The sequence below is a fragment of the Pezoporus wallicus genome, unplaced genomic scaffold (genome assembly GCF_028554395.1).
Source record: "Pezoporus wallicus isolate ANWC-B61680 ecotype Strahan unplaced genomic scaffold, APGP_CSIRO_Pwel_v1 contig_14377, whole genome shotgun sequence".
Lineage (NCBI taxonomy): Eukaryota > Metazoa > Chordata > Aves > Psittaciformes > Psittacidae > Pezoporus > Pezoporus wallicus.
This window is the reverse complement of record NW_026640254.1, coordinates 11,643-37,274: the sequence shown is the minus strand read 5'-3', so window position 1 is coordinate 37,274 and position 25,632 is coordinate 11,643. Positions and strand designations below refer to the sequence as shown.

General features: G+C 63.6%; 5 protein-coding genes across 6 annotated transcripts; 4 read left to right on the top strand and 1 right to left on the bottom strand.

Annotated features, from left to right (window-relative positions):
- Positions 1-1,838: 1,838 nt before the first annotated feature.
- Positions 1,839-3,711, top strand: LOC130604067 (membrane-spanning 4-domains subfamily A member 15-like). The gene is made up of 7 exons (XM_057418325.1): positions 1,839-1,914; positions 2,059-2,229; positions 2,368-2,487; positions 2,677-2,733; positions 3,014-3,169; positions 3,299-3,418; positions 3,584-3,711. The coding sequence occupies exons 2-7, from the start codon at positions 2,062-2,064 to the stop codon at positions 3,590-3,592; spliced, it is 630 nt and encodes a 209-aa protein (XP_057274308.1). The 5' UTR covers positions 1,839-1,914; positions 2,059-2,061; the 3' UTR covers positions 3,593-3,711.
- Positions 3,712-3,984: 273 nt separating this feature from the next.
- Positions 3,985-5,952, top strand: CCDC86 (coiled-coil domain containing 86). The gene is made up of 4 exons (XM_057418324.1): positions 3,985-4,172; positions 4,407-4,536; positions 5,433-5,507; positions 5,798-5,952. The coding sequence occupies exons 1-4, from the start codon at positions 3,994-3,996 to the stop codon at positions 5,915-5,917; spliced, it is 504 nt and encodes a 167-aa protein (XP_057274307.1). The 5' UTR covers positions 3,985-3,993; the 3' UTR covers positions 5,918-5,952.
- A 663-nt stretch (positions 5,953-6,615) lies between these two features.
- On the top strand, positions 6,616-9,087 carry LOC130604062 (acyl-coenzyme A amino acid N-acyltransferase 1-like). Of its 2 annotated transcripts, XM_057418319.1 has the most exons (5): positions 6,616-6,777; positions 6,833-6,858; positions 7,562-8,031; positions 8,128-8,330; positions 8,477-9,087. In XM_057418319.1, the coding sequence occupies exons 1-5, from the start codon at positions 6,709-6,711 to the stop codon at positions 9,059-9,061; spliced, it is 1,353 nt and encodes a 450-aa protein (XP_057274302.1). In that variant the 5' UTR covers positions 6,616-6,708; the 3' UTR covers positions 9,062-9,087. The 2 variants fall into 2 exon arrangements, with proteins under 2 accessions (XP_057274302.1, XP_057274301.1); XM_057418318.1 differs by lacking the exons at positions 6,616-6,777; positions 6,833-6,858 and having other exon boundaries at positions 7,535-8,031.
- A 416-nt stretch (positions 9,088-9,503) lies between these two features.
- Positions 9,504-14,028, top strand: ZP1 (zona pellucida glycoprotein 1). The gene is made up of 12 exons (XM_057418320.1): positions 9,504-9,660; positions 9,840-9,961; positions 10,039-10,561; positions 11,210-11,791; positions 11,912-12,055; positions 12,506-12,690; positions 12,778-12,875; positions 13,021-13,148; positions 13,247-13,436; positions 13,514-13,664; positions 13,752-13,881; positions 13,925-14,028. The coding sequence occupies exons 1-12, from the start codon at positions 9,504-9,506 to the stop codon at positions 14,026-14,028; spliced, it is 2,514 nt and encodes an 837-aa protein (XP_057274303.1).
- Positions 14,029-14,573: 545 nt separating this feature from the next.
- Positions 14,574-22,913, bottom strand: PRPF19 (pre-mRNA processing factor 19). The gene is made up of 16 exons (XM_057418317.1): positions 22,844-22,913; positions 22,606-22,755; positions 20,516-20,592; positions 20,291-20,432; positions 17,799-17,872; positions 17,650-17,712; positions 17,532-17,573; positions 17,368-17,442; positions 17,135-17,210; positions 16,870-16,979; positions 16,599-16,754; positions 16,443-16,512; positions 16,042-16,127; positions 15,008-15,178; positions 14,822-14,927; positions 14,574-14,707 (listed from the first exon to the last, which is right to left on the bottom strand). Exons 1-16 carry the CDS (start codon positions 22,860-22,862, stop codon positions 14,610-14,612), a joined length of 1,515 nt encoding a protein of 504 aa, XP_057274300.1. The 5' UTR covers positions 22,863-22,913; the 3' UTR covers positions 14,574-14,609.
- Between the last annotated feature and the right edge of the window lie 2,719 nt (positions 22,914-25,632).

The window sequence follows — 25,632 nt, the reverse complement described above, 5'->3', positions numbered from 1 at the left end:
GCTTCCCGGCAGGCTCACAAACTTGTGCTGTGCTGCTGGGAAGGGATGCACCCAGCCAGGCTTTCCCATTGCATCCTATGGGATGCTGGAGGCTTGGAATGAAGCCATTGGATGCGGGAGAGCCATTTGCACCCCATGGGGTAGACCTGTTGTCCGGCCCTGTGCGAGCAGCAGATGGGGATTGGAAAGGAAGAAGATCCAGCAAAGAACAGAATTCCAGCTGTCAGGAAAGCCAACCCCCACCTACACGAACAGGGTGAATAATAACATCCAAGGAATGTGTTGGATCTATCAGCAAAGCCAGGAATTCCTCCATATTAAGGGCTGGACCGCTGCACCGAGCGGCTTTGCCTCCTCCCCGCATCCCCCTCAGCTTAAAGCTTCCCTATCCCGAAGAGCTCCGCACATCCTCCCTTGGGATGCTGCCATCCCCACCTGGAGCTGCTTTCTCCATGGACCCTTCCCTTGGCAAAGGGGCTTGGCTCTTCGGGGCCGCAAGGCTGAAGCCGTCAGGAATGCTTTGGGAATGCGGGAGGAAATCCAGCGGAGCCGGAGCTTTCAGCCGGGTGCGGATGCTGGAAGCCAGCCCGGCTGCCTAAAGGCTCAAGAGGGGATCCCAGCATCTCCACGCCGGTTAAAGCGGTCCTTACCCTGCGGAGGCTGGCAATGGGAGCCCTGCTTAGCATCGGGCTGTTGAAAGGGGCTCCTCCTCCGTTGGGAGGTTCCAGCCTGAGAGGCACCGGGAGTGCGAGGAAGGGGCTGAACCCCATCCGTGCCCATGTTTTCCCTGGAAAGCCGGCCCGCTGCTTGGCAGCCCTTTACAAGGCCAAGTGCTTGCTCCCTGCGGGATGCCATGGGCAGCTCCACGGGATGCAGGCTGGACACAGGCTGCCCTAAGGGGAAGGTGTCCCGGGATGGGGGAGCTTCAAGCTCCCTTCATCCCAACCCCTTCCAGGGTTCCAGCTCCGTGGGATGGGGACCGCATCCCGCTGCTGGCCCTGGCTTCCAGCTCCCTCTAGGGTCAAGGGAAAGGGAAAGGCACTTCCAAGCCTCGCTCCTGCAATCCTGAGCCTGGGATCCGGTCCTTTCTGGGACCGTGGGGTGAAGCTTGAGCCGGGGTACGGCTCCTAAGCGCTGCCAATGCGGTGCGAAGCCACCTGCAGGTCCTTGTACCTGAATATTCCCGTTCCAAGGAACAGCCTGGTGACATTCCTAAGCTCCAAGGGAGGAAAATTCCCACGTGGAATCCTGTCCCCCAGCCCTGAGCCCGGCTGCTCTCATGGGTAGAGGTTAAATCCCACCTTGTCCTGTTTGCTCCTTGTCCTGCGGCGCAATCCCACTGGGATCAAGGGGATTTGTTCCCTGGTGCGGAGCCAGAGCTCTGGAGCACAGAGGAGGATGAGGATGAGAAGGGATGGGACCAGCACCCAGCATCCGACATCCAACCCCCATGGAAGCTGGGGGGGGGGGGGGGGGGGCTCTTCCCAAGCCTGGAGGCTCCCATCCCTCTTGGAGAGCACTGGGAATGGTGAGCAGCGGAAATGGAGACCCGTGGCCAGCCAAAGGGAGGAAGGGGCACCCCGAGCTTATCCCACGGGAGCTCAGCTCTCGCTTCCTGCCACAGACGGCCCCATCCCTGCGGATCCCGATGGAGCCCGCACCGGGCCCTGCGTCCTTCCCGCAGGGATGGGGCCGCGGCTCCGGAAGGAGAAGCCCAAAGGCAAGGCAATAAAGGAGCTTCCCTTTCTCTTGAGGCTTTCCCAGCCTCGTTCCTCACTCTTGGCCGAAGCCACCTCATTGAGCAAGAGGGATTTCCATGCGCAAACTTCCTGCAGGGAGCAAAGGGCATTGGGATCAGCACGGCAACGGGGAGACCACAGGGAAGAAGAGGAGGATAAAGGCAGGCTGGAGGAGGTACCCGGCTGGGGACGAGGTGCCGGGAGCAGGACGGGATGCGGGACACCTCCGTCGGGGGATGCCAGAGCTGCTTGTGCTCCCCAGGGCCGCATCTGTGCGCTGCTTCCTGGAGCTGAGGGCCTCATCCTGCGCCTTCCCTAGGGAATGGCGGCCACCACGGTGACGGATGTCGGAGGAGTGCGCATCATCACGGAAGTCATCCCGGCCTCCGACCCCCGTGCGGCCCAATTGGCTCCCAGCTCCGGGCCGGCGGCAGCCCCGGTGTCCTTCCAAGTCCAAAGCTTCCGAAGGGCTCAGCCCAAGGCGCTGGGGGTGAGAGGCGGCATTCCCGAGGGATGGGGCACCCGCGATGAGCATCCCATGGGAACGTGCTGCTGGAGGGGGCTCCTTGGCTGGGGGAAGAGGCGACGGGATGGAGGTGGGATGCTGGTGATGCCCATCCTTCCTTAGACCATCCACATCTTCACCGGCATCATCCACATCTGCTTCGGGATCATCCTGACGGCATCGGAGCACAGCAAACCTCCCCTCCCCGTGGCCAGCGGGGTCCTCTTCTGGCTGGGGCTCCTGGTAAGCAGGGATGTGCTTGGCCTCTCCTCGGTGTCCAACGAGCACAAAGGGATGCGGGTGGACGTGGGAGCAGATCCCTTTGCCACCCGCATCTCCCACCCTCTTGGTGGGGATTCCCAGCGGGATGGGCACCGGGATGTGTGGGATGGGAGGGGAACGTCCCCGCTGATGCCTCTGTTCCCTGAGCAGCTCCTGGCCTCGGGCATTCTGCTGGTGGAAAGCGAGAAGCGAGACAGCATCCTCCTGGTGAGGGGGAAGGGGGGGGGTGGTCCTGGGGTCCCACTGCTTCCATGTCTCCTGCTCCTTCCAGCGGCTGCTGGGATCCCTCCTGCGGGATTCACCCCATAGGGTCCATGCCCCGTGCTTGGGAGCCTGGGCCTCCAGACAAAGGGCACACACGGAGGGGATGCTCTGGGTGGATCCCAGCGGGATTAACCCGTGCTGGGATGCTCAGGGAGCTCCTCCCAGGGCCTCCGTCCTGGTGGGAAGGGACGGAGCCGCTGATGGAAGGGGTCTCCTCCCGCAGGTCAAGGCGTGCTGCGTGTTCAATGCCGGCCTCATCCTGAGCACCCTGGTGGCCGCCCTGCTCCACAGCACGGCCATCACCCGGGACAGCCCCGGCTGCGAGCGCGGCGCTGGGATCCGGCTCAGACCCGAGTGGTGCTCGCACAGCGAGAGCAAGGTTAGAACCCCCCCCCCCCCTTTTCGTCCCGTTGCGATGCAGGGTCCCAGCCTCCATCCCAGAGCGGTTGCCAAAGCAACGGAGCGGGATGGAGGGGGGAAAGGGACCCTTCCCTCCGGCTCCTCGCAGCTCCTGAGCAATGGGATGGATTCCCTGCTCGTGGTCTTCATCCTGCTCGAGTTCTGCGTGGCCGTGGCGGTGCTGGCCTTCGGGTACCACGCTGTCAGGCAGCACAGCTACACCCGCATGGTGAGGGGTGGGCGGGGAGGCAGGGCTGCACCCTGATCCCAGAGCCTTCGGGATGCTGGCTCCGGCATCCCATGGGATCAGGGCAGCTTTCCCTCCCCAGAGGGGCTCCCCACATCCTCTTTATGGCTCCCAAAGCGGCATTCCGTCCTTTATCCTCTCCTTTAGGCGATGTAGCCATGGCCAGGCACGGAGCCATCACTATTAAGAGCTGCATCCGCGATGCTGGGGAGCCCCGGGGATGCTCCCTGATACCCGGGGGTGTTGGGACCGGAGCTTGAGACCCCCGCTACCCCCGGGGCAGGGTACCGCGGTCCTCAGCGCCACAATAAAGGCTCTTTAATGCATTGGCATCACTGCGGGGATGAAGGGACCGGGGCGATGGGGACGGGGAGGGCACCGGGTACCGCTCTGGGCCCGTCTGCCCTCAACAAAGATGGCGGCGGCCGCCTGGTGCCGTTGAGGAAGCGGGAGGAGGCGGGGGTGATGCCCGACTCCAAGATGGCGGAGGAGGCGTCGCCGTGGTGTGCGCGGTGACGTCATCACGCCGCGCCCATCGCGAGGGGGCAGCGTGGAGGATGGAGGAGGAGCGGGAGGGGACCCCGGGACCGGGCAATGGAGGGGGCGAAGCGGCGGCCCCGGCCCCGGCCCCGGTCCGGAGGCGTCGGAAAGCGGCCAAGAAGCGGAAGGAGGCGGCGGCGATCCCGAGGGGCAAACCCAAGTCGGGGCGGGTGTGGAAGGACCCCGGCAAGAAGAGGTTTGGGGGGGGTCTCTGGTGATGGGAAGGGGTTTGGGGGTCCCCAGCACATGGAGCTGATGGGGCGAGGCCATGGGGATGCTGCGAGGGGGCAGGCTGGGCAAGGGACGGCTCCAAGCTCCCCCCCCATCCCATCGGTGACTCCATAGGGGAAGGGGTGGAGGAGCTGGGGCCGTTGCAGGTGTGGGGTGGGGGGGTCCCGGCTCAGCTCTGCCTCCTTTGGCCCCCCCCCAGGTTCTCCCACATGATCCGGGACAAGGCCCTGCGCAGCTCCTGGCCTCGGAAGCTGCGGGAGCGGCAGGAGAAGAAGCTGGTGCAGGCCCTGGCTCGGCAGCTGCAGGATGGGAAGAGGAGGGAGCGAGAGGTATCAGGGCCCCACACACACCCCCATTGTCCCCATGGGGAAGGAGATGATGTGGTCCAGCAGCCATGGGATGTGTCCAGAGAGGGATGCTCCGCATCCCGCCCTGCGCCAGGGCTCTGGTACCCTCAACAGCAACAAGTTCCTCTTGTAAGAGATGCTCCAGCCCCTGAGCATCCCTGTGGGCTCCTCTGGCCCCTCTCCAGCAGCTCCCAGTCTCTTGTACTGGGACACGGGGCTCCAGCCATGGCCTCCCCTGGGTTCAGTAGAGGAGCATCACCTCCCTGGGCTGCTGCCATGCTGCTGCTGCATCCCAGGATGCTCCTGGAACAGGATCCTGCTCATGGTCAAGCCATCACCCCCCGACCGGGTCCTTCCCGTTGCGGGGCACCCCCATTTACTGGTGCCACTTGCCCTTGTGGGGCCTCAGAAGGTTTCTCCCCTATGGGGCGTCCCATTCGTGGCAGCACAGCTCGAGGTGCCCCTTGGAGGGAGCATCCTCCCCGCCACTGATCCCTTGGGAATACCCCAATCCAAGGGGATGCCCCATTCCCTTTGCTTGGATGAGCTCAGGACCACGTTGCAGGGTCAGGCTGTGTCTGCCCCATGTGTGTGTGCCCCCACGTAGGGCTATGGGCCCATGGGATTAGCGTGGCAGAGGCCCAAACCCATCCGGGGAGCAGCTGGGATGGGAAATGCCCTGGTGTGGAGCCAAATTCCATAGGGAATTCGCTGACGTGAGCTCCAGGCTGGAGCAAGGGGGGAGCTGCTGGTGCAGCGGGCTCCAAGCGCTGCGGTTCCTGAGCAGCCCTGGCAGATGGATGGATGGGGGGGAATGGGGATGCTCCTGGTGTGGGATTAAGGCAGGAAGTGGGAATGACCTGGCCCTGTTCCCGCAGGAGAAGAAGCGGCGGCGGGAGGAGAACCTCAAGCGGCGGCTGGAGAATGAGCGCAAGGCGGAGATCGTGCAAGTGGTGAGGGGCCAGGGCAGCAGCGGGTCCTGTCCCTGCATCCCATGGGAAGAGCAGGGAACGGCGTCAGGAAGGGCTCCTCCGTGCCAGGGGAGGAGCCAAGGGGACGCTGATGGGGATCCAGGCTGAGGTTGCTCTGGAAGAGCCCCGGGAGCTGTGGGGCCAGCCCCATGGAAGGGTTTGAGGCTGAAGCGCCAGGCGCTGGTGCCAAGGCGTCCTGCAGCCCCGTTAGGGACCGGAGCAGGGATCTGGAGCCTGACCCATCCTCCTTTCATCCCCTTCCTTCCCTCCAGATCCGGAACCCTCTGAAGCTGAAGCGAGCCAAGAAGAAGCACCTGAGGCGGGTGGAGAAGAGGGATACCCTGGCCCTGCTCCAGAAGGCGCCCGTCGGGAGCAAAGCAGCCATGGAATGAGCTGGGAATCACCGCCAGGCTCCAGGGCTCTGTGGGTCCTGCTGCTTCCCCCCCCCTCCCCATAAGCAGGATGCAGTGGGGCAGAGCTGGGGCGGGCTCTGCAGCCCCGTGGGCCCCACAGGAGCCTGCTGCTGGGGCCTGGCCTGGCCTGGGGCTGGAAGAATGGCTTCAAATGGCCAAATCTGCCTTTTCTGTACCAAAAATGAGTAGGAACTGAGCCCAAAATGCCCTCCCAATGGCTTTGTGTGTGTGTGGGGCGGGTGATGGGGCCACCTTGGGGTCTCCTCTGTGCTAAAGGAGCTCATCTCCTATGGGAAGATGATCTATGCATCCCGTTGGGAATGAGCCCTGGAGCGCATCCCAAAGGCAGGGGGTTTGTTTCTGCTGCCCTACGGGGAGGAGATGGGAATGTGGGGCTGGTAGCCCATTCTCCATCCCTCTTGAGGGTGTCACTGGGTGGGCAAACAGGAGGTTCCAATGGGATAAAGCCCTGGAATGGGAGCACGTGGTGGTACCCAGCTCCAGGAGCTTCATCCTGGTGGGAACACCGTGGGATGAGCAGTGCACGGGGCAGAAGGAAGCTTAGGGGAGGGTTAATGACAGCTGGGGGACCCCAATGTGTGGGGCAGAGCTTGAGGTTGCCCCACGGAACAGGATTGGGGATGGGGATTGCTCCCTTTGAGGGCTTCCAGAGGCAAGGAAGGCGGCGTCTATGGGGTGCACTGGGGCTATGGGGCGGTTGCCAGCGGGTCACGGGGCAGAAGGGCTTTGGCCTCGTTGCTTCCTGGTTAATGAATGATTCCCAAGGCATGGAAAAGCCCAACCTCTTCCACCACCTCCCTCCCCACACTTCCCCCCCAGCCTTTGCCCTGCTGGTAAGAGGTGAGGGTTGGGGGGGGGGTGTGTGGGTTGGAGCCCATCCCCGTGGCTTTGGGGCGGCTGTTGTTCCTAATGGGGTCTATGTGGCGTCCCCTAACCAGGGTTGGGATAGAGCCAGCGCCTCGCTGGGATCCCTGCCTGCATAGGAATGGGGTCTGCGTGGGAATGGGGGGCCCATAGGCTGTGCCCCCCCCCCCCCCCATCCCTTGTCCCCTTGCCCATGGTTTTGGGGTGCAGAGGAGGAGAATGGGGAGGGGGAAAAGTGGGTGCTGGGGGTGGGGGAGAGGAGCAAAAGGGGTGTCCCTGTTGTTGGGGGGAGAGGGGGGATGGATGCCGTGGGGTGTCAATGGGGTGATGCTGCCACTTGGATGCTGCATCCAGCCCTGGTGTCCTCAGCATCAGGCCATGAGGATGCTCCGGGGCTGGAGCCGGGTTGGGAGCAGTGGGGCTGCGTGGGGAGCTCCGAGCAGCTTCCAGTGCCTGAAGGGGATGCAGGGATGCTGGGGATGGGCTCCATGAGGGATGGGAGTGATGGGACGAGGGGTCGGAATGGAGCAGGGGGGATCCAGCTTGGCTGCAAGGAAGGAATTGTACCCAGAGAAGCTGTGGCTGCCCCATCCCTGGCAGCGCTCAAGGACACGGGGGCTTGGAGCACCCTGCTCCAGCGGAAGGCAGGGGTTGGGGTCGGAGCTGGATCCCCCCCATCCCACAGCCCGCGGGCTGCAGTGGGTCAGGCCGCCCTGCTGCTCCTCTCCATCCCCACAGGTGCCCCATGGTGGAGGTGACGGTGACGCCGCGCTCCTCCCTCGCCGACCGCCCGGTGCGGGTGCTCGTGCGGGGTCTGTCCCCGTGCCAGCTCATCACCCTGCGGGCCTGGCTCCGGGATGAGCAAGGGGAACGCTTCCAGGCCCGGGCTTTCTTCCGTGCCGATGCTAAGGGTGAGGTGGACCCCGGCTACCAGCCTGCCCTCGGCGGCACCTACAGCGGCCTCTCCCCTATGGGGCTGCTGTGGTCCCTGCAGCCGGACACCCCCTTCCGCCGCCTGCTCAAGCGGGATGTGACCGGCAGCCCCTTCCGCATCCACGTGGAAGCCTTCGATGGTGTCCTCCTGCTCGACGGGCCCCGGCACCCACCCCTGGCTTCGTGCGAAGCCGAGCGCTGGTTTGTGGGTGCCGGGGTGCGGCGGGTGCCCATCAGGGAGGGCAGGGTGCGGGGAGCCCTCTTCCTGCCGCCCGGTGAGCCACGGGATGCAGGGCGGGCGGTGAGGGAGCATCCCTTGGGATGCGCGATGGAACCGGCGCTCAGTGCCGGTTCCTGGGGCTCCCCCATAGGACCAGGACCCTTCCCGGGCGTCGTGGACCTCTTTGGGGGTGCAGGAGGGCTCATTGAGTTCCGAGCGGGGCTCTTGGCCAGCCGGGGCTTTGCGGTGCTGGCTTTGGCTTTCTTTGCCTACGAGGACCTGCCCCGCACCATGGCCCTGCTCGACCTCGACTACTTCGAGGAGGCGACGGCGCTGCTGCTCCGGCACCCCAAGGTGAGCGCCGCGGCACCCATCAGTGGGGTGCAGGATGGGGAGGGAGGTCCGCGGAGGGGGGCAGCGGTGTGCGCAGCACAGTGGGAGGGAGCTGAGCTTTAAGGCCCCTTGATCCCATGGCGCATCCCACCCCGCGGTGCTCCCAGGTGCGAGGCCCCGGCTTGGGGGTCATCGGCGTCTCCAAAGGAGCAGAGGTGGCTTTGGCCATGGCCTCCTTCCTGCCGGCGGTGCTGGCCACGGTGTGGATCAACGGCACCGCTTTCCTCCACGGCAACCCCTTGGTCTACAAGGACCTCCGCATCCCCGCTCTGCCCTATGGGATCGAGCGCGTGCTCATCGCCGACATGGGGGCCTTGGACAGCTCCGCTGTCTTCAGCCACCCCCAGCACCCCGATCCCGGCTCCTCGGCCATCCCGGTGGAGAGGATCCGGGGGAAGGTGCTGTTTGTGGTGGGAGAAGCCGACCGCAGCCTCAACAGCAAGCTCTACGCCGCGCTGGCCGTGGCGCGGATGCCGCCGGCGCGGGCTCGCATCCTGTCCTACCCTGGGGCCGGGCACCTCATCGAGCCCCCTTGCTCCCCGCTTTGCAGCGTGTCCTGCCTCAAGGGCAGCCCCCGGCCCCTGCTTTGGGGGGGGGAAGCCAAGGCTCACGCCAGGGCTCAGGAGCACTCGTGGGAGGAGATCATCCGGTTCCTGGCGCGGGAGCTGGGACGTGCCGGGGCGAAGCTGTGATGGGGACGGGGAAAGGGATGCGCTTAATAAAGAGAGAGCGACGCTGCCTTGGTGCTGCACGGGATGGGGGGGGGTTCCCATTGGGAACGCTGGAGGGAAGAGGGGAGGGATGGCTTTAACCCCCAAAAAGGATGAGGGTGGAAGCGTGGGATGGGGGGCTTCGAGGGCTCTTCATCAGCGACAAGGGGTGATGCCTTCGAACCAGGGTTTCGGTGGGATCTAAGGAACTCCTTTGCCCCATTCCCATTCCCGATTCCCAAAGCCTCCGCTCCCCCCGGCCATGGGACGTGAGCACGGCCCAGGGCACCGAGGTCGCTGCTGGGCACAGGAGCGAGGAGCCCTGGCACCCTCCCGGCATTCCAGGGCTCCGGAACGCGGCGCGTTGCCAGCAGCCGGCTATAAAACCCCTTCCCTGGGCGCCGAGCCGGGCTCCGCGCTCGCCATGGGACCGAGCTGCTCCCTGCGGCTCCTGCTGCTGCTCCTGTGCCAGGGCCCCGGAGCCCTCTCGCTCCTGCGCTACCGCTACGAGTGCCGGGAGCAGCGCATGCAGCTGGAGGCGCAGCCCGGCCGCGGGCGCAGCGCCCGTTTCAGGGTCCTGGGTGAGTTGGGATGCGGGAAGGGGAGCGGATCCCTATGGAGCAGCTCCTCAAAGGGCACGCGGGGAACCTGGAGCAGGGCTTGGGGTGTAGGGGTAGGAAACGGGGCAACGGCTTGGAATTGGGGGAGCTTTGAGCTCCCGTCATCGCACCGCGCCCCACGGCTGCCGTGATCCCCACAGATGAGTTCGGGAGCCCCTTTGACGTCGCCAACTGCTCCATCTGCCTCCACTGGCTCCACAGCAGAGCGGACGGTGCCATCGTCTTCTCCTCTGGCTACGAGGGCTGCCACGTGCTGCTGAAGGCGAGGCCCCATCCCTCCCATCACCCCCCCCAAATGCATTGCTATGGGGCTGGGGGTCACTGTCCGCCCCGTTGCAGGAGGACCGCTACGTCCTGCGGGTGCAGCTGGAGGAGACGCTGCCCAACGGGGCCCTGCTCGGCTCCTATGAGGTGAACATGACCTGTCCTCGGCCCGCTGACGACGAGCATCCCGCTGGGGGCCATGGCAACGGCATCCGCCGGAGCCAGGCTGGGGTCCCGGTCCCCCTGTCCCAGCCGGGCCTCCTGCACCAAGCATCCCAATCCTCCGTGAGCATCCCGGGATCCCGGCTCGCATCCCAAGTGCATCCGGAGCAGGGTCCCCCCCTGGCACGGGCAGAGCCCCAGGAGCAGCCGGGAATGGGGCATCCTGGGGGGCCGAGTCGAGCGGGTCGCCTCCGGCCTGGGCTTCAGAGCCAAACCCAGCCTGGTCTGGTGCATGCCGGGGCTCCGAAGGAAGCAGGAGCTGGGGTTCAGGGCCAGAACCAGCCTGGAATGGTGCTTCCCGGGGCTCAGCATCAACAGGGTCGTCTTCATCCAGTGATTCAGACCCACAACCAGCCTGGGCTGATGCAATCTATGGGTCAGAATCAACCGGGTATTGTACGTCCTGGGGTCCAGACCCAAACCCAGCCTGGGCTGATGCATGCTATGGGTCAGAATCAACCAGGTCGTCTTCATCCAGTGATTCAGACCCCCAACCAACCTGGGCTGATGCATTCTATAGGTCAGAATCAACCGGGTCTTGTACGCTCTGTGGTTCAGACCCCCAGCCAACCTGGGCTGATGCATTCTATAGGTCAGAATCAACCGGGTCTTGTACGCTCTGTGGTTCAGACCCCTAACCAACCTGGGCTGATGCATTCTATGGGTCAGAATCAACCGGGTCTTGTACGCTCTGTGGTTCAGACCCCTAACCAACCTGGGCTGATGCATTCTATGGGTCAGAATCAACCGGGTCTTGTACGCCCTGTGGTTCAGACCCCTAACCAACCTGGGCTGATGCATTCTATAGGTCAGAATCAACCGGGTCTTGTACGCTCTGTGGTTCAGACCCCCAGCCAACCTGGGCTGATGCATTCTATAGGTCAGAATCAACCGGGTCTTGTACGCTCTGTGGTTCAGACCCCTAACCAACCTGGGCTGATGCATTCTATGGGTCAGAATCAACCGGGTCTTGTACGCTCTGTGGTTCAGACCCCCAACCAACCTGGGCTGATGCATTCTATAGGTCAGAATCAACCGGGTCATGTCCGTCCTGCGGTTCAGACCCACAACCAACCTGGTCTGGTGCATCCCAGGGCTCCAACTCAACCAGGGCATCTTCGTCCTGGGGTCCAGACCCAAACGCACCCGGTTCTGGTGCACCAAAGGGCTCAGACTCAAGCAGGAGCCCTTCGTGCAGGGCTTGCACCCCAGAACCAGCCCGGGTTGGTGCACGGCACCGGTGCCTTCATGCACTCTGGTGCTCAGCCCCACACGGGCTTCGGACGCCCGGGGGCTCAGCCCCCAAACCAGCCGGGTTTAACCCATGCCAACCCTCAGCCCCACTCCCAAGGGAGCCGTGTCCATCCCGGGCTCCAGAGCCAAGCCGGGCTGCTCCATCCCAGCCATTCCCGACCGGCTCTACCCCATCCCGGCCTCCAATCCCGGCCGGGTTTGATCCGCCCTGGTCTCCATGCTCAGCCCCAGCCGGGTCTGGGGCACCCAGGACTCCAGCCCCAAGCCCAGCCTGGTTTGATGCGGCCTGGCCTTCAATCCCAGCCCAGCCTGCTGCAATCCACAGCCCTCTTCTACCCATCAGCAGGGGCAGGTAAGCGGAGGGGATGCTATGGGATGGGGTGATGGGATGGGTCCCCTGGACCAGCGGGATGCTCGGGGGGCTGCTTTGGCACTGGGTGCTGAGCGCAGGGTCCCCTTTGTGCCGCGCCAGGCACCCCGCTGAGCCGGGAGCAGTGCCAAGTGGCCGTGGGGAGGATGCCCTGCGTGGCACCGCAGGGCCGGGACGCGTGTCTGCAGGCGGGATGCTGCTACGACGACATGGACCGGGCTGCGCCCTGTTACTATGGCAACACCGGTAGGATGCTCGGGGCAAGGAGGGGGGGGGGGGGGTTGTGCCATCACCTGCATCCCTGGTTGGAAGCTGCTGGGTGGATAAATGGGGCTGGAGGTGCCCTTTTAGAGGGGAGATTGGGCCTGGTTTGAAAGCCAATGCATTGGGGCAGGCTGCCCAGGGCAGCGGCGGAGGCTCAGGACCGGTGCAGATGCGGCCCTGGGTGCCATGGGTTAGGGGGTGGCTTTGGGGCTGGATCTTGAGCTCTTTTCCACCTTGGTTGATTGAGGAGCAAGGAAGTGGTGCCTGCCCCATCCCTGGCCGTGTTCAAGGCCAGGCTGGACCCAGGGGTTTGGAGCATCCTGGAGCATCTCCCTGCCCATGGCACTGGATGAGCTTTAAGCTCCCTTCCACCCCACCCCGTGCCGTGACTCCCTGGTGCTGGGCTGACGGGCTGGCTCCCTGCCGCCGCAGCCACGGTGCAGTGCCTGCTGGACGCTCACTTCGTGCTGGTGGTGCCGCGGGGGCTCAGCACCCAGCCCTACAACCTGGACAGCGTGCGCCTGGCCAGCGGCCAGCCCGGCTGCGAGCCCCTCCGCGTCACCGAGGCCTTCGTCATGTTCCGCTTCGCCGTCACCCAGTGCGGGACCACGGTGCAGGTGTGGGGACGTGGCACCCATCATCACCATCACCATCACCGTGGGGGGCTCACAGCACCCTCACCCCGTGTCTGTGCCCGCCCCCAGGTGATCGAGGACCGGCTCATCTATGAGAACCAGCTCATCTCCACCATCGATGTCCAGGGGTCCCCCCGGGGCTCCATCACACGGGACAGCATCTACATGTGAGATACCAGCACCCCCCTTACCTCCAGCACCCTCCCTCCTGCTGGGCCTTGGTGCTGGCACCATGGACCCGTTCCCCTTTGGGGCTGGAGGCCATGGAAAAGAGGGAGGGGGGGATCACCCATCTCTGCCCTGCTCCCACAGCCTCCAAGCCCGCTGCATCTACAACGCCAGCGAGCTCCTGCCCCTCCGCATGGAGGTTGCCATCCCCACCACCGCGGCCCCCGTGGCCATGCCGGGGCCGCTGGGGCTCCAGTTGCGCATCGCCACTGGTGAGCACTGCACCCACTGGTCCCCCTCATCCCGGCTTCCCCCCCCCATCATCATCATCATCCTCATCCCGCTCAGCTTCTCCCCCCGTGCCCCATAGATGAGAGCTACAGCTCCTACCACCCCGCTGCTGACTTCCCCCTGGTGAAGGTGCTGCGGGACCCCATCTACGTGGAGGTTCGGCTCCTGCAGAAGACAGACCCCAACTTGGTGCTGGTGCTGCACCACTGCTGGGCATCCCCCAGCACCGAGCCCGCCGCCGAGCCCCAGTGGCCCATCCTGGTGGAGGGGTGAGCAGAGGGCAACAAGAGATGGGGCTCTGGGGGGGGCACCCACCTTAACCTCAAGGTCCCTTTTGCCCCCCAAGGTGCCCCTTTGCAGGGGATAACTACAGGACCCAGCTCGTGCCTGTTGGACCAGCGTCCCCACAGCTCCCCTTCCCCAGCCACTACCAGCGCTTCGTCATCTCCACCTTCACCTTTGTGGAGCCCCCATCCATGGCAGTGCTGGAGGGAGAGGTAGAACTGCCCCCAAACCCCCCTATGGAGGGGTGAATGGGGCTCTATGGGGCTTCCAGCCTGATGGAGCCCATGTGTGGGTCGCAGGTGTTCATCTCCTGCAGCGCCTCCATCTGTCACCTGGCCCAGCCTGAGCCCTGCCGCCCCTCCTGCCACCTCGGGGTGCCCTCACGTGAGTCTGGGGGGGGGGGGGCCTGGGACCGGGGGGGGACCCCCCGTTGTGTGTGTGCCCCCAAACCAAGGCCCTTGTCCCTCCCCAGGAGCACGGCGGGCAACGAGAGCCAGAACTGGAGCCATGGGCACGGTCAGCTCCCAGGGCAGCATCGCCTTCCCCATGGTGGCCAAGCTGCAAGGAGGGGGCTGAATTCCCTGCTCTTCCTCACCCTTCATCCCTGCTCTTCCTCTTCCTCTCCTCCAGGCAGATGTTGCTGCACCTCTGGGCGAGCTGCATCAAATAAAGCCCCTGGAGCACGGCTGGAGAGGGTGCTTTGTGCCTAATGGGGGGGGGGGTGAATAGGGTCCCATGGCCAAGCTGGCAGCACCCACATCACAGCCCACTGGTGCTGCCCTCCTCAGCCCAGGCCCAATGGAGCACAGGGGATGGTGAAGAGCTCTTTATTTCCACCCTGAAACCAGATAATGGATACAAACCCTGCCCATTCCCCCCCCCCCCCCCACTTTCCCCAGCTGCAAACATCCACCAGTGCCAGGATGGGGGCTTCTCATCCCGATCCCAAGCACAACCGTGGAGCTAAAGGCAGGGAAGAAAAGACACACAGGAGGCTGCAAAGCAAAAACCCAACTCCAACCACCCCAGGAAGGCCAAAACCCCAACAGCTACCGAGGAGAGCCTGGAGAAGGGATGAACCCGGCTCCCTCCCTACCCCATCCCTGATCCCCCCTCCCTCCCCTATCCCAAACCCCATTGAGACCCCAGCTCCGTGGCTACAGGCTGTAGAACTTGAGGCTTCGGTCCATGCCCGTGGAGGCGATGAACTTGGCGTGGTGGCCAAAAGCCACCCCCGTGGTGAGGCCACTGTGCTCTGGGGAGGGAAGAGACCACGGGTATGGGACCAAGCAGCGTTCGACCCTCCACGGAGGGTGCACAGAGAGAGGTTCTGAGGGGGGAGAAGGGTTTCCTGCCCTGCCGTGCTCACCTGTGAAGTGGAGGATCTCGGTCCACTGCTTGCAGATGTAGATCTGCACATCCGTCCCGCCCAGCGCCAGGTAGGTACCGCTCTGGTCGAAGATGAGAGACTTCACCTACGGAAGAGAAGGGGAAAGAGGCTCCCGTGCCAGCTCCTAAAGCTCCATGGGGCTCAGCACCCCGGGGCTGCTCCCACCTCGAAGTTGTTTTCCAGCTGCAAGGTCTTGAAGTTCTTGAGCTTGCGGAGGTCCCAGAGCTTGACAGAGGAATCGTCGGCGGCCGTGGCCAGGTAGTAGCCGTTCTCCGAGAAGGCGATGCTGGTGATGGGGCCCGAGTGGCCCGGGAAGTTGGCCACGTTGGTGCGTTCCTAAGGGGGAAAAGGCAGCAGGGAACTGGGGAACGCTGCAGGCTTGGGAAGCTGCGCGTGGAAAAGGAGCTGAGCAGGAGCAGCTTGTGCCCAGGCAGCCAAGAAGCCCCCAGCATCCTGGTGCTGCACCAGCACCAGTGCGGCAGCAGGAGCAGGGCAGGGATTGGGCCCCTGTGCTGGGCACTGGGGAGGCTGCACCTCGAATCCTGTGCTCAGCTCCGGGCCCCTCACTGCAAGAGAGACCTTGAGGTGCTGGAGCGGGGCCAGAGAAGGGAACGGAGCTGGAGCAGGGCCTGGAGCCCAAGTGTGATGGGGAAGGGCTGAGGGAGCTGGGGGGTTCAGTGTGGAGAAGAGAAGGCTCAGGGGGACCTGATGGCTGCCTCCAAGTGCCTGAGAGGAGGATGGAGCCAGGAGGGGCTGGGCTCTGCTCCCAAGGAACAAGGGATGGGACAAGAGGAAACGGCCTCAAGCTGCACCAGGGCAGGTTTAGATGGAGCTGAGGAACAATTCCTGCCCCAGAGGGTGCTCAGGCATTGGAACAGGCTGCCCAGGGCAGGGCTGCAGGCACCGGCCCTGCAAGTGCTCCCAAACCCTATAGACAAGGCCCTCAGTGCTATGGGTTATGGTGGCCTCAGGGTTGGACTTTGTGCTCTTAAAGCTCTTTCCCAGCCTGGCTGATTCCATGACCATGGGTCTGCTTCAGTCAGAAGCAGGCTGGGTGAAGCGGCTGCCCCTGAGCTGAAGCTTTGTGGGTCCAGAACCCCCAAAGTCCATGGACTGAACCCTCTGCATGGCACTGAACCCCATCCCCCTGGATGCTGCCTCCCCATCCCCTCCCTTCACACACCCGGAGCCGGTTCTACCTTCAGATCCCAGATCTTGATCTGGGAGTCCATGGTTCCTGTTCCAAAGATGAGCCCATCCGGGTGGAACTGGGCACAGGTGAGAGCTGCAGAGACACAGGAATTGCATTGGGAAGAAGCTCTTCCCTGGGAGGGTGCTGAGGCGCTGGCACAGGGTGCCCAGAGGAGCTGTGCCTGCCCCATCCCTGGCAGTGTTCAAGGCCAGGTTGGAACTGGGTGAGCTCCAAGGTCCCTTCCAACCCAAAATATCCCATGATTTGGAGGATTGGGAAGGATTTCTTTGCTCCCAGCCCCATCCCCATCAAGTTCTGATGAGCTCCAGGACATCAGGGACCCACAGGGAGGAAAATCCCTTCTCCAGATGCTCCCACCAGGGTTGGGATCCTCATCCCCATCCTTACCACAGCCAGAGCTCTCATCCGTCACCTTGGTGAGCACACGGCCTGTCTGGATGTCCGAGAAAGCCCAGTACTGGAGGGGAGGGAGAACGCGGTGAGGACGTGAGGATGAGGAGGAGCAGCAGGAGGAAGGTGCTGTGGCCGGGGCTGGGCTCTCACCTGATCATCTGAGGAGCTCAGGAGGTAGTCACCCGTGGCATGGAGGCTCAGCCCCGTCACCGAGCCCTCGTGGGCACGCACCACCTGCACGCAGGAGGCGTTGGGGACGGACCAGATCCGGATGGTGGCATCCGGAGAGGCTGAGAACACCAGGTCCTGGGCAGGGAGGGAGGAGGATGCTTGAGCTCAAGGGATCTCTGTGGCTTGCATGAGGTGGAGGCCCCCATCCGGAGCGGGGTGGCTATGGGGGGAAGAGGGGCCTGGGCACAACCTGGGATGGGTGGAACACCACGCTGGTGACCTTCTTGGAATGCCCCTTGAGCGTGGCCAGGATCTGCTCCGAGCTCTTGTCGAAGACGATGACGTTCTTATCCGCCCCACCTGGAAAGAGGAGCAAGGAAAGGGGAGAGCTGGGAGCCTGGGAGCTGCACCTCCAGTCCTGCTCCCAGCCCTCAGGAGAACCCCTCCCGTCCCTTGTCCCCCTGCTCCCAGGTGCCACCACGCAGCCCCAGCAAGCAGAGGGAGGGGACTTTTACCAGTGAGGATCTTGTTGGTGTCCGAAGGACACAGGTCCAAGGCCAGGATCCCCGGAATGCTGGCGCTGTGCAGCCCCTGCGTGACGTGGGAGGACACCCGCTTAAGGCCACCAGCCCCAAAAAGGCTCCTTCCTTTGGGGAAGCATCTCCTCAAGCACAGCGAGCCGCAGCCCCCCCTCTTCCACACTGATGCATCCCTTAGGGCCGCGTGGGGAAGGTCCCGTGGCACTCACCACGTGCGAAGCAACCTGCCGGTACTTGCTGAGCTCCTCCGGTTTCACCAGCTCCTCCGGCACCGTCTTCCCTCTCTGCAGAAGGGAAAGGGGATGGGGACGGGCACGGGCACACGGACCCGGAGGTGGGCTCTGGGACGGGGGGGAGCAAGGGAGGCCCTCACCTTCTTCCGCTCCGTGGTGAGCACCGTGGCCTTGTCTTGGAGCTGGGAGAGAAAAGGGGGGGTCAGGGAGGAAGAGGGAGAGCCCAAAGGGCCACGAGCACAGGAGAGGCCCCGTTACCTTCTGGATGATCTCCGGGGTCATGCCTGCGAGCTCCCCCAGCTCCATGGGCTCCCCGGCTCCCTGCAGGGGACACAGGGAAAGGGGGGGGTGAGCCCCCGGGGATGGAAGCGGTGGGGGGAAGGAGTGGGGTGAGGAGGGGGACTCACGGCCACGTTGGGTTGGGAGGACGGCACCGCCTGGGGCACGATGAGCCCGGCCTGGGGCTTCAGGGTTGCCAGAGCTGGGGGGCAGAGGGGTCACGGGTGAGGAATGGGAATGGGGACAGCGGCCAGGGCAGGGATCCCAACCACAGCACCCAGCACCCATTGCCCAGTGCAGGGATCCCAACCACAGCACCCACTGCCCAGTGCAGGGATCCAAACCACAGCACCCAGCACCCATTGCCCAGTGCAGGGATCCAAACCTCAGCACCCACTGCCCAGTGCAGGGATCCAAACCTCAGCACCCAGCACCCAGTGCAGGGATCCAAACCTCAGCACCCACTGCCCAGTGCAGGGATCCCAACCACAGCACCCACTGCCCAGTGCAGGGATCCAAACCACAGCACCCAGCACCCATTGCCCAGTGCAGGGATCCCAACCACAGCACCCACTGCCCAGTGCAGGGATCCAAACCACAGCACCCAGCACCCATTGCCCAGTGCAGGGATCCAAACCTCAGCACCCACTGCCCAGTGCAGGGATCCAAACCACAGCACCCAGCACCCATTGCCCAGTGCAGGGATCCCAACCACAGCACCCACTGCCCAGGGCAGGGATCCCAACCACAGCACCCAGCACCCAGTGCAGGGATCCAAACCACAGCACCCAGCACCCATTGCCCAGTGCAGGGATCCAAACCTCAGCACCCACTGCAGGGATCCAAACCACAGCACCCAGCACCCATTGCCCAGTGCAGGGATCCCAACCACAGCACCCAGCACCCAGTGTAGGGATCCAAACCTCAGCACCCAGCACCCAGTGCAGGGATCCAAACCTCAGCACCCATTGCCCAGTGCAGGGATCCCAACCACAGCACCCAGTGCCCAGCACCCAATACAGTGATTCCAACCCCAGCACCCAGCACCCAATACAGCAATTCCAACCCCAGCACCCACTGCCCAACACCCACGACAGGGATCCCAACCCCAGCACCCAGTGCCCAGCACCCAATACAGCGATTCCAACCCCAGCACCCAGTGCCCAGTGCAGGGATCCCAACCACAGCACCCAGTGCCCAGTACAGGGATCCCAACCACAGCACCCAGTGCCCAGTGCAGGGATCCCAACCACAGCACCCAGTGCCCAGTACAGGGATCCCAACCACAGCACCCATTGCCCAGTACAGGGATCCCAACCACAGCACCCATTGCCCAGTGCAGGGATCCCAAACACAGCACCCAGCACCCAGTGCAGGGATCCCAAACTCAGCACCCAGCACAGGGATCCCAACCCCAGCACCCAGTGCCCAGCACCCAATACAGTAATTCCAAACTCAGCACCTACTGCCCAACACCCAATACAGGGATCCCAACCTCAGCACCCAGTGCCCAGCACCCAATACAGTGATTCCAACCCCAGCACCCAGCACCCAGTACAGTGATCCCAACCCCAGCACTCAGTGCCCAGCACCCAATAGAGGGATCCCAACCCCAGCACCCAGTGCCCAGCACCCAGTACAGTGATTCCAACCCCAGCACCCAATACAGTGATTCCAACCCCAGCACCCAATACAGTGATTCCAACCCCAGCACCCAGTACCCAGCACCCAATACAGTGATTCCAACCCCAGCACCCAGTACCCAGCACCCAATACAGTGATTCCAACCCCAGCACCCAGTACCCAGCACCCAATACAGCGATCCCAACCCCAGCACCCAGTGCCCAGCACCCAATACAGTGATTCCAACCCCAGCACCCAGTACCCAGCACCCAATACAGTGATTCCAACCCCAGCACCCAGTACCCAGCACCCAATACAGTGATTCCAACCCCAGCACCCAGTGCCCAACACCCACTACAGGGATCCCAACCCCAGCACCCAGTGCCCAGCACCCAATACAGTGATTCCAACCCCAGCACCCAGTGCCCAGCACCCAATACAGCGATCCCAACCCCAGCACCCAATACAGCGATCCCAACCCCAGCACCCAGTGCCCAGCACCCAATACAGTGATCCCAACCGCAGCACCCAGTGCCCAGCACCCAATACAGTGATTCCAACCCCAGCACCCAGTGCCCAGCACCCAATACAATGATTCCAACCCCAGCACCCAGTACCCAGCACCCAATACAGTGATTCCAACCCCAGCACCCAGTGCCCAGCACCCAATACAGCGATCCCAACCCCAGCACCCAATACAGCGATCCCAACCCCAGCACCCAGTGCCCAGCACCCAATACAGTGATCCCAACCGCAGCACCCAGTGCCCAGCACCCAATACAGTGATTCCAACCCCAGCACCCAGTGCCCAGCACCCAATACAATGATTCCAACCCCAGCACCCAGTGCCCAACACCCACTACAGGGATCCCAACCCCAGCACCCAGTGCCCAGCACCCACTACAGGGATCCCAACCCCAGCACCCAATACAGGGATCCCAACCCCAGCACCCAGTGCTGCCCCCTCCTCCCCGATGCCCCCCTCCCGTTGTGCCACCTTCTCTGGCGGCCGTGACCTCCTTGGTGAGGCGGGCGATGACCCTGCAGGCAGCATCGTGCTGGTAGAGGGCATGGGAGAGCTCCTGGCGCGTGGTCTGCAGCTGCTGGCGCAGGGTGAAGCTGTGCAGCATGACCGCATCCTGCCGGGACGAGGCACGGGCACGTCGGCATCACCGGCACCGCCGCCGCCACGGCTGCCGCAGCACCGCGCCCCACGGCTTACCCATTCATCCTGCAGGGCCTTCAGGATGGCCGGGATGCTGGTGGCCGAGGGAGGCTTGGGGCGGATCGGGTGGGCGACTGTCGACGGGAGGGGGGGAGAGCATCAGCTGCAGTGCCAGGGCTCCAGCCCATAAACCAGCCCTTGGAGAGCATCAGCTGCAGTCCCACTGCTTCACCCCATAAACCAGCCCTTGGGGAGCATCAGCTGCAGTGCCACTGCTTCACCCCATAAACCAGCCCTTGGAGAGCATCAACTGCAGTCCCACTGCTTCACCCCATAAACCATCCCTTGGAGAGCATCAGCTGCAGTCCCACTGCTTCACCCCAAACCCATCCCTTGGAGAGCATCAGCTGCAGTCCCACTGCTTCACCCCATAAACCATCCCTTGGAGAGCATCAGCTGCAGTCCCAATGCTTCACCCCAAACCCATCCCTTGGAGAGCATCAGCTGCAGTCCCACTGCTTCACCCCATAAACCATCCCTTGGAGAGCATCAGCTGCAGTCCCACTGCTTCACCCCATAAACCATCCCTTGGAGAGCATCAGCTGCAGTCCCAATGCTTCACCCCAAACCCATCCCTTGGAGAGCATCAGCTGCAGTCCCACTGCTTCACCCCATAAACCAGCCCTTGGAGAGCATCAGCTGCAGTGCCAGGGCTCCAGCCCATAAACCATCCCTTGGAGAGCATCAGCTGCAGTCCCACTGCTTCACCCCATAAACCAGCCCTTGGAGAGCATCAGCTGCAGTGCCACTGCTTCACCCCATAAACCAGCCCTTGGAGAGCATCAGCTGCAGTCCCACTGCTTCACCCCATAAACCATCCCTTGGGGAGCATCAGCTGCAGTCCCACTGCTTCACCCCATAAACCATCCCTTGGGGAGCATCAGCTGCAGTCCCAATGCTTCACCCCATAAACCATCCCTTGGAGAGCATCAGCTGCAGTCCCACTGCTTCACCCCATAAACCAGCCCTTGGAGAGCATCAACTGCAGTCCCACTGCTTCACCCCATAAACCATCCCTTGGAGAGCATCAGCTGCAGTCCCACTGCTTCACCCCATAAACCAGCCCTTGGAGAGCATCAGCTGCAGCCCCAGTGCTTCACCCCATAAACCATCCCCTGGGGAGCATCAGCTGCAGTCCCACTGCTTCACCCCAAACCCATCCCTTGGAGAGCATCAACTGCAGTCCCAGTGCACCACCCCATAAACCATCCCTTGGAGAGCATCAGCTGCAGTCCCAATGCTTCACCCCAAACCCATCCCTTGGAGAGCATCAGCTGCAGTCCCACTGCTTCACCCCATAAACCATCCCTTGGAGAGCATCAGCTGCAGTCCCAGTGCACCACCCCATAAACCATCCCTTGGAGAGCATCAGCTGCAGTCCCACTGCTTCACCCCATAAACAAGGCCTTGGAGAGCATCAACTGCAGCCCCACTGCTCCACCCCATAAACCATCCCTTGGAGAGCATCAGCTGCAGTCCCACTGCTCCACCCCATAAACCAGCCCTTGGAGAGCATCAGCTGCAGTCCCACTGCTCCACCCCATAAACCATCCCTTGGAGAGCATCAGCTGCAGTCCCACTGCTTCACCCCATAAACCATCCCCTGGGGAGCATCAGCTGCAGCCCCAGTGCTTCACCCCATAAACCATCCCCTGGGGAGCATCAGCTGCAGTGCCACTGCTTCACCCCATAAACCAGCCCTTGGAGAGCATCAACTGCAGCCCCACTGCTCCACCCCATAAACCATCCCCTGGGGAGCGTCAGCTGCAGTCCCACTGCTTCACCCCATAAACCAGCCCTTGGAGAGCATCAACTGCAGCCCCACTGCTCCACCCCATAAACCATCCCCTGGGGAGCGTCAGCTGCAGTCCCACTGCTCCACCCCAACCCCACCCCTACATCCCAACCCCTTTTCCATCCCTTGGCTTGCAAGGAGAGGGAATCCCAAGGGAATTCCTCCCTTCGGCCGCCCGCTGCGGACCCACAGCTCCCCCTAAGTGACCACAAGTGGGTCCTCCCCATAGCCCCATCCCCCTCAACCCCTTTCATCCCCCGGCCCCGCTGCCAGGCCCGCTCCGAGCGGGCACCTTTAATGTCGATGAGCTGCTCCTCGGCCAGCGGCTGGTTGTTCACCGGGTCCGTGCCGTTCTCCGCGATGTACTTCTCGATGAGGCGGCGCTCGTACACGTGGTTGGACACCGGGGACACGCACGGGTGCTCGGGGACCTCGTTGGAGACTGCGGACAAGGGCAGGGATGAACGGGAGGGCCCCGTTGAGGCCTTAAACCCGCCCCGGGGCCCCGGCGAGGCCTAGGCCGCACGCACTGGAGCAGATGAGCGCCATGGCGGAGGCCTCGGGGCACCGACTGCCGCCTGCTCCGCTTCCGGTGCTGGCGCTTCCGCTTCCGGTGTTGGCGGTTCCGCTTCCGGTGAGCGACCGCTCCGCCTCAGCGGCGGGGGGGGGGCACCGGAGGGGAAACGGAAACGCTCCCGGCGTGCACCGCAGCCCCGCCACGGGGCGGTGAGGGACCGGGGACTACAACTCCCATGGTGCCCCGCGGCGGGTGCGGACTACAGCTCCCGGCGTGCACCGCAGCCCCGCCACGGGGCGGTGAGGGACCGGGAACTACAACTCCCATGGTGCCCCGCGGCGGCTCCGGACTACAGCTCCCGGCATGCACCGCGGCGGTGGTGGCGGTGGCGGGCGGCGGCCATTGGGGTCTCCCCGCACGCTCCGGCCCGCGCGGCTCCGCAGCGCCCCCGTGCGGTGACGGTGAGAGCTGCCCGGGGAGGGGGGACACACAATGGGATTGGGGGGGGGTCCGGATGGGGGGGGATCCGTGTATGGGGTGGTCCCCGTGAGAGTGGGGGGGTCGGGGGTATTGGGAAGGGCCCAATGGGATGGGGGGGACCCGGTGGGAGTGGGGGGGTCCCCGGGGTATTGGGAAGGGCCCAATGGGGTGGGGGGGACCCGGTGGGAGTGGGGGGGTCCCCGGGGTATTGGGAAGGGCCCAATGGGGTGGGGGGGAGCCATCCCGCATCCCTATGGCACACACATGGGGCTGGGAATGGGGGATCCATCCCAGGGATAGCGCATCCCTATGGCACACACATGGGGCTGGGAATGGGGGATCCATCCCAGGGATAGCGCATCCCTATGGCACACACATGGGGCTGGGAATGGGGGATCCATCCCAGGGATAGCGCATCCCTATGGCACACACATGGGGCAGGGAATGGGGGATCCATCCCAGGGATAGCGCATCCCTATGGCACACACATGGGGCAGGGAATGGGGGATCCATCCCAGGGATAGCGCATCCCTATGGCACACACATGGGGCAGGGAATGGGGGATCCATCCCAGGGATAGCGCATCCCTATGGCACACACATGGGGCAGGGAATGGGGGATCCATCCCAGGGATAGCGCATCCCTATGGCACACACGTGGGGCAGGGAATGGGGGATCCATCCCAGGGATAGCGCATCCCTATGGCACACACGTGGGGCTGGGATTGGGGGATCCATCCCAGGGATAGCGCATCCCTATGGCACACACATGGGGCTGGGAATGGGGGATCCATCCCAGGGATAGCGCATCCCTATGGCACACATATGGGGCTGGGAATGGGGGATCCATCCCAGGGATAGAGCATCCCTATGGCACACACATGGGGCAGGGAATGGGGGATCCATCCCAGGGATAGCGCATCCCTATGGCACACACATGGGGCTGGGAATGGGGGATCCATCCCAGGGATAGCGCATCCCTATGGCACACACATGGGGCAGGGAATGGGGGATCCATCCCAGGGATAGAGCATCCCTATGGCACACACATGGGGCTGGGAATGGGGGATCCATCCCAGGGATAGCGCATCCCTATGGCACACACATGGGGCAGGGAATGGGGGATCCATCCCAGGGATAGCGCATCCCTATGGCACACACATGGGGCTGGGAATGGGGGATCCATCCCAGGGATAGCGCATCCCTATGGCACACACATGGGGCAGGGAATGGGGGCTCCATCCCAGGGATAGAGCATCCCTATGGCACACACGTGGGGCTGGGAATGGGGGATCCATCACAGGGATAGCGCATCCCTATGGCACACACATGGGGCTGGGAATGGGGGATCCATCCCAGGGATAGCGCACCCCTATGGCACACACGTGGGGCTGGGATTGGGGGCTCCATCCCCTCCCTCCCTCTCCCGCAGTTCCTCTCCAGCTGCCTCTGGGCCATCTCCTGCGGGCTCTCGGCTGCTCTGGGTGCGCTCGGCGGGATCCTGGGCGAGCTCCTGGCGGCTGCTGGCATCAACGGTACCACCTGTACCGCACACACCATTGACACCATTGACACCGGTACCACCAGCACCGCACACACCAGTGACACCAGTGACACCGGTACCACCAGCACCGCACACACCAGTGACACCGGTACCACCAGCACCGCACACACCATTGACACCAGTGACACCGGTACCACCAGCACCACACACACCAGTGACACCATTGACACCGGTACCACCAGCACCGCACACACCAGTGACACCATTGACACCGGTACCACCAGCACCGCACACACCAGTGACACCATTGACACCGGTACCACCAGCACTGCACACACCAGTGACACCAGTGACACCTGTACCACCAGCACCGCACACACCATTGACACCAGTGACACCGGTGCCACCAGCACCGCAAACACCATTGACACCAGTGACACCGGTGCCACCAGTACCGCACACACCAGTGACACCGGTAACACCAGCACCGCACACACCATTGACACCAGTGACGCCGGTACCACCAGCACCGCACACACCATTGACACCAGTGACACCGGTACCACCAGCACCGCACACACCATTGACACCAGTGACACCGGTGCCACCAGTACCGCACACACCAGTGACACCGGTACCACCAGCACCGCACACACCATTGACACCAGTGACGCCGGTACCACCAGCACCGCACACACCATTGACACCAGTGACACCGGTACCACTAGCACCGCACACACCAGTGACACCAGTGACACCGGTACCACCAGCACCGCACACACCATTGACACCAGTGACGCCGGTACCACCAGCACCGCA